The 6,595-nt window shown below is 43.1% G+C and overlaps 1 protein-coding gene across 1 annotated transcript in view; it reads left to right on the top strand.

The window, feature by feature from the left end:
* The first annotated feature begins 646 nt into the window (after positions 1-646).
* The window catches only part of LOC101674285 (protocadherin gamma-A3), a 174,620-nt gene continuing 168,671 nt past the window's right edge, over positions 647-6,595 (top strand). Inside the window, 1 exon segment of the mRNA XM_045075654.1 lies at positions 647-4,310. Coding sequence (XP_044931589.1) covers positions 1,851-4,310 — 2,460 coding nt within the window. The 5' untranslated portion in view covers positions 647-1,850.

Below are 6,595 nucleotides of genomic sequence, written 5' to 3'. Positions count from 1 at the left end.
GGCCCTACTAGAAAACAAGGTGAGTCAATATCACTGGTTTCCATTTTTTCCATTCTCAGAGGAATGGATAAAAATAAAAATGAAAAAAGTTCAACAAGGAAGAAACCAAAAGATAAACAGACTGAAGTGAGATCAGAAGTGGGCAATCTCATTTAAGAAGTTGATTCAAAATTTTAATTAAGACAGTATCCAACCCAATCTACCACATACTAAAAAATAATATTATAATTATGACTAAATAGAGTTTATTTTAAGGATGCAAGGATATTCTAATATAAGAAAATCTAATAATGCAAAACTCCATATTAAGAAATTAAAGATAAAAAACCACATATTCATTTAAATAGAGGCATTATAAAGCTCTTGAGAATATTCAACACATGATTAAAATTGTTTAGCAAAATAGGAATTGAAGGAAACATCTTTAACCTGATAGCGTACTTACAAAAACTTAGAGGACTACCCAAAGCAATCTACAGATTCAGTGCAATCCCTATCAAAATCCCAGTGATTTTTTTTTTTGCAGAAATAGAAAAAAAAATCTAAAATTTATACGAAGTAGCAAGGAACCTCAAATAGCCAAAACAATCTTGAAAAAGAACAGGGGCCCCTGGGTGGCTCAGTGAGTTAAGCGTCTGCCTTCGGCTCAGGTTGTGTCCTCAGTGTCCTAGGGTCCCCAGGTCAGGCTTTCCACTCAGTGGGGAGTCTAATTGCCTTCTCCCTCTGACTTTCCCCCTTATTTGTGCTCTCTCTTAAAAAAATCTTTAAAAAAATAAGAAGAACATAGAAAAATCCCCTTCGCTTTCCTTAACATTTCCTTGCGACCTTCCACCTCCAAACATTTGTACTGAGGGTCTAGAACACTATTCCAGCCTCTTCACCCATTCCTACCTTGCTCCTACCGTTTATGACATCTTCAGTAATGTCTTGGGAAATTTTTGACCCCGAGATCTAGGTTAGATACCCTTCTTATGTACCCCTTTCCATTGCTCAGTGTTTCCCACCTTTGTAGCAGTTAACATATTCTATTAAAATATTCCATTGAGTTTTCTGTGTCCTCCCCTATACTGTAAGCTTCCTGAGAGCAAGGACCGTGTTAATCAGGTTCATCATTTCTTATGAACAAATGGGGAACAAACAGGCAAATTGCCGGGTATACAATAGTCACCCAATTAAGTGTTGGATAATTCACTTTTTAAAATACAGATGTTGAAGTTTAATTCTAAGGCATCAAGCACAGAAATCCAAAATATATGACCTTAGAAGATAATGTAGCTAATGTTCTAAAGTTGATCTTACAGTCTTTGAATATAAAATAAGAAGTTGGAGATGTTTGGAGCAAGGGCAGAAGCAGCCTTGATGGATGCCTTGAGTGTTCAGTAGTAACACTTCCCTAGCAACTACTATCAAGGTCACATTTGTTTACACATTCTTATTAATTCTGAGAAAAAGACTCCTGACTTGAAAGAGCTACTTCTAAGGTATCTTAAAACTAAGATTCTTCAAAGCAACTTGAAAGTCACAAAGCTAGCAAGCAAGAAGTAACTTTGGGTTTGCCTTAGAGGGTGCAGAAATTACTTAGGCCTCTGAGCGTCGCTGTTGACCACCTTAGAAGTAAAAGCCTGCAAGACACCCAGTCCAACTTTACTGCTCCCACAACAAAAAGGGCTGGGCGCTTGGCCCCCAAGCTTCCGCACGGGGGAGAAAAATCAGTCCAGCAGCTGAAAGTTCTCTCTACAGTGACCTGGGTCCTGTGATCCTGGTTCCCTCAGACCCTGAGGAATAAAGACTTTCAGAATCTCACACTGGGTGCTGGAAGTTTCGTGGGAGAAAAGATTGCAGCAGAAGAAATGGCGGCTCTGCAAAAATTGCCACAATGTGGAAGGCTTACCCTGCTCTGCTTTCTTTTGGCTGTCTTGTGGGAAGTCGGAGCTAGGCAGATGCACTATTCTGTGCCAGAAGAGACCGACAAAGGCTCCTTTGTGGGTGACATCGCCAAGGACTTGGGGCTGGAGCCCCTGGCACTGGCAGAGCGTGGAGTCCGCATCGTCTCCAGAGGTAGGACACAGCTTTTTGCTCTGAACCCGCGAAGTGGCAGTTTGGTCACCAAGGATAGGATAGACCGAGAGGAGCTCTGTGCTCAGAGTGTGCAGTGCCTGGTGAATTTTAACATACTCCTGGAAGACAAATTAAACATTTATTCAGTAGAAGTGGAAGTAACAGATATTAATGATAATGCCCCTCGCTTTGGAGTAGAGGAACTAGAGCTAAAAATAAGTGAAACGACTGCCCCGGGATTCCGAATTCCCCTAAAGAGTGCGCATGATGCAGACGTAGGAGAAAACACACTTCAGAAGTACGAACTGAACCCAAATGACCACTTCTCCCTGGATGTGCGAAGCGGAGTGGATGGGAACAAGCACCCTGAGTTGGTGCTGGAACTTGCCCTGGACCGAGAGGAGAAGGCCGTTCACCACCTCGTCCTTGTGGCTTTGGATGGAGGCAGCCCAGTCCGATCAGGCACCTCCCGCATCCGCGTGACCGTCCTAGATGTGAATGACAATGCGCCTGTATTTACACAGCCCGAGTACCGTGTAAGTGTTCCTGAGAATATTCCCGTGGGCACTCGGATACTCACAGTGACCGCCACTGACACAGATGAGGGATACAATGCTCAAGTGGCATATTATCAAGAGAAAAATCCAGGAGAAACCTCACAGGTATTTGAGCTTGAGTCAACGTCTGGAGAGATAACAATCACAAAGAGTCTAGATTTTGAGGATGCCAAAGTCCATGAAATTGATATTGAAGCTCAGGATGGTCCGGGCCTTCTGACCAGGACAAAGGTTATTGTGACAGTTCTGGATGTGAATGACAATGCCCCAGAATTTTACATGACATCTGTTACTAGCTCAATTCCTGAAGACTCTCCCCCAGGAACCATAATTGCACTTTTCAATGTACATGACAGAGACTCTGGGATGAATGCATTTATCACATGTTCACTTCCTGAGAACCTTCCTTTCAAGTTAGAAAGATCAGTGGACAATTACCACCGACTGGTTACAACCAGAGCCCTTGACAGGGAACAGTTTTCCTTTTACAACATCACTGTGACTGCTAAAGATGGAGGGAAACCATCTCTGTCCTCGGATGCTTACATTTTGCTGCAGGTGGCAGACATCAATGACAACCCACCCACCTTCCCTCACGTGTCCTACTCTGCCTATATTCCTGAAAACAATCCCAGAGGTGCCTCTATCATTTCTGTGTCGGCCCATGACCCTGACAGTGATGACAATGCCCATGTAACTTATTCTTTGACCGAAGACACTCTTCAGGGTACACCCCTCTCCTCTTACATCTCCATCAACTCTGACACCGGCATCGTGTATGCGTTGCGCTCCTTTGACTACGAGCAGGTTAGAGACCTACAGCTATTGGTGACAGCCAGCGACAGTGGGGACCCTCCACTCAGCAGCAATGTGACACTTAGCATATTTGTGCTGGACCAGAACGACAATGTCCCCGAAATCCTGTACCCTGCTCTCCCCACTGACGGTTCCACAGGCGTGGAGCTGGCGCCCCAATCCGCAGAGCCCGGCTACCTGGTCACCAAGGTGGTGGCAGTGGACAGAGACTCTGGCCAGAACGCCTGGCTGTCCTACCGCCTGCTCAAGGCCAGCGAGCCAGGGCTCTTCGCGGTGGGGCTGCACACGGGCGAGGTGCGCACAGCGCGGGCCCTGCTGGACAGAGACGCGCTCAAGCAGAGCCTGGTGGTGGCGGTGCAGGATCACGGGCAGCCCCCTCTGTCGGCCACCGTCACGCTCACCGTGGCCGTGGCCGACAGCATCCCCGACGTCCTGGCGGACCTGGGCAGCATCGGGACCCCCGCCGACCCAGACGATGCGGACCTCACGCTCTATCTGGTGGTGGCGGTGGCGGCCGTCTCCTGCGTCTTCCTCGCCTTCGTCATCGTGCTGCTGGCGCTCAGGCTGAGGCGCTGGCACGCGTCGCGTGTGCTCCAGGCTTCAGGAGACGGGCTGGTGGGCGTGCCGGCCTCGCACTTCGTGGGCGTGGACGGGGTGCGGGCTTTCCTGCAGACCTATTCGCACGAGGTGTCCCTCACCGCGGACTCGCGCAAGAGTCACGTGATCTTCCCCCAGCCCAACTATGCGGACACACTCATCAGCCAGGAGAGCTGTGAGAAAAAGGATTTTCTATCAGCACCTCAGGCTTTACTTGAAGATGAAGGAGAAGAAACAGTTCCCCAGGTAAATTCCCTTCACAATATACTTACAAGCTATTGCTAAAATAAACATGTATTTATTTACTTAGCTGCCTCCTTTGTTTACCCCCATCTTTTCTATTTTTCATATTTCCTTGTGAATATATCAGTTCTTATGAAATTAATCTTGGCGAATTATATCTTAGTAGCTCTAAGTGTTCACTAAGGGGAAGGGGGGCTAGAATCATTTATCATGAATATAAGTCAGGAGTTAGTATCAGGTGAATATTATATTTAGGTTATCAAAGAGCATTCCATTAAGAACTGGTATATCTGGCTTTTCATACTTTCTTTCCCATCCCTGGACAAATCATCTCATCTACCTGGGTCAATAATTCTTTCTCTCTTAAAAATATGGAGGTTGAGGGGCCCCTGGCTGGCTCAGTTGGTGAACCATGTGTCTTGATCTGGTGGTCATTAGTTTGAGCCCTATGTTGGCGGTAGAGTTTACTTTTAAAAAAAATAAAATAAAAAGATAATTTTAAAAAATGAAAGTTGAATTTTATGTTTACGCAAGTGCATTAAAAGTCATGGTTTTTGTTTTATATTTTTTTGTTTTATATTTTGATCTATGAGTAATGGAATGCTGTAGTTTCTTCTCACTCAATTTTAATAATTTTCCTTCAGTTTGGCAGTGAGGTTCTTCATTTTATTTGATTTGTATGACCTTCCCTTTTTTAAAAATGGAAATTTAGAAATATATGCTTCACTGTATTTTAGGAAGGTATGTCATGGTATCTCAGCTTAGTTAAAAATCCTACTATTTTCTAAAGTAGTGGTGGGGGTGCCTGGGTGGCTCAGTAGTTAAGCGTCTACCTTTGGCTCAGATCGTGGTCCCGGAATCCTGGGATTGAGCCCCACATTAGGGTTCCATGCTCTGTAGGGCACCTGTATTTCCCTCGCCTACTCCCTCTGCTTGTATTCCCTCTCAAACAAATAAATAAATAAATAAAATCTTTTAAAAAATAAAGTAGTTGTTGCTTAACAAAATGATGTAATTATTGTTTGCTCTATAATAAATGGGTAGTTTAAGAGTAAATGTGTTTCTCTTTGATGTTTTTATTTTCTCATATCTGGAAACCATATTTACTTTCTATCATTAAAAATAATATGTATCCTCAAGGGATTCAAAGGCCAGATAAAATAATTGCCCCTAAAAAATCCTTCTTATACATTTCTCCTGTCAAAGATTCCGACTCACAGCACTGTTAAAAATATTTCCAGTTCCTCACCTAACCTTAGTTTCCCTCACAACCACTGTCTTTCTTACTCATTCCTCTTTCCATGTCAGCGTTTAGTATGTTTTGCTTTTAATAATGAAGAACAATGACCACAGTAATATTCTCTGAAACTAAGATCTTTTAAATTTTGATTTGGAAGTAATCATGTACTAACTGAATCTTGTGTTTAATGGTATTATCATCTTTCAAGGTACTGTGATTTTTAATTATACTTAAAGGCATTTGAGGAGAGCTGATCTAAGCCAATGTGCCTCTTGTGTTTTATTACTATTATGTAATTCTCTAGGAGATAAAACTGAAACTTATTGTGGAATAATACATTATAACACCTTTACTTCTAGGTAATAAAGTATAAACTAAGAAAAATTAAAGACAGTTCCTTATAGTGTTTATGTTATCTCTTCACAAGAATAAATGCCTTATGGATAAATTTATAATAGTACATGCTTGAAATGACAAATGTATTTCTATTTCTGTGCTTGGAGAGGTAAACAAATACGGAGAGAGCATGTCTGGAACATAATACAAAAGTTTACTTCTACTAGTTTTAGTTTGGGTCTTTGAAAAACACCCTCACTCTAGATTTAGACAAAGTGAATTACTTCCGGTACCCTGAAGTTCTTTGATTTCTCTCTCACAGCTAGACATTGCCATACTGTTCTCTCTCACATCCAGGCCTTTTTCCTGATCCATTCCTGTTATTTTTGTGTGTGTGTTTTGTTTTGTTTGTTTGTTTTTGGCAGAGAGTTAGCACAAGAGCAGCAGGCAGAGGGAGAGGGAGAAGCAGACTCTCCACTGAACAGGGAGCCTGATGTGGGGCTTGATCTCAGGACCCAAGGATCATGACCTGATCTGTAGGCAGTCACTTATCTGACTGAGCCACCTGGGCACCCCTCCTGTCATGTTTCTTGAGAGAGTCTTTGCTAATCTCCAAGGCCAGGTTTGAGGCCCTCCCATCACCTTTGGCTTCTTCCATTTTGTTAGTTTTCTCAATGCACTGGAATTCCTTGTTTGATTTTATCTTCATAGCTTTTCAGGGGAGGGAAGTGGTTATGTTCATATCATT

The sequence above is a fragment of the Mustela putorius genome, unplaced genomic scaffold, assembly GCF_011764305.1.
Source record: "Mustela putorius furo isolate JIRA1106 unplaced genomic scaffold, ASM1176430v1.1 tig00000145_pilon_pilon_pilon, whole genome shotgun sequence".
NCBI classification, from domain to species: Eukaryota; Metazoa; Chordata; class Mammalia; order Carnivora; family Mustelidae; genus Mustela; species Mustela putorius.
This window is presented reverse-complemented; position numbering and strand designations above follow the sequence as displayed.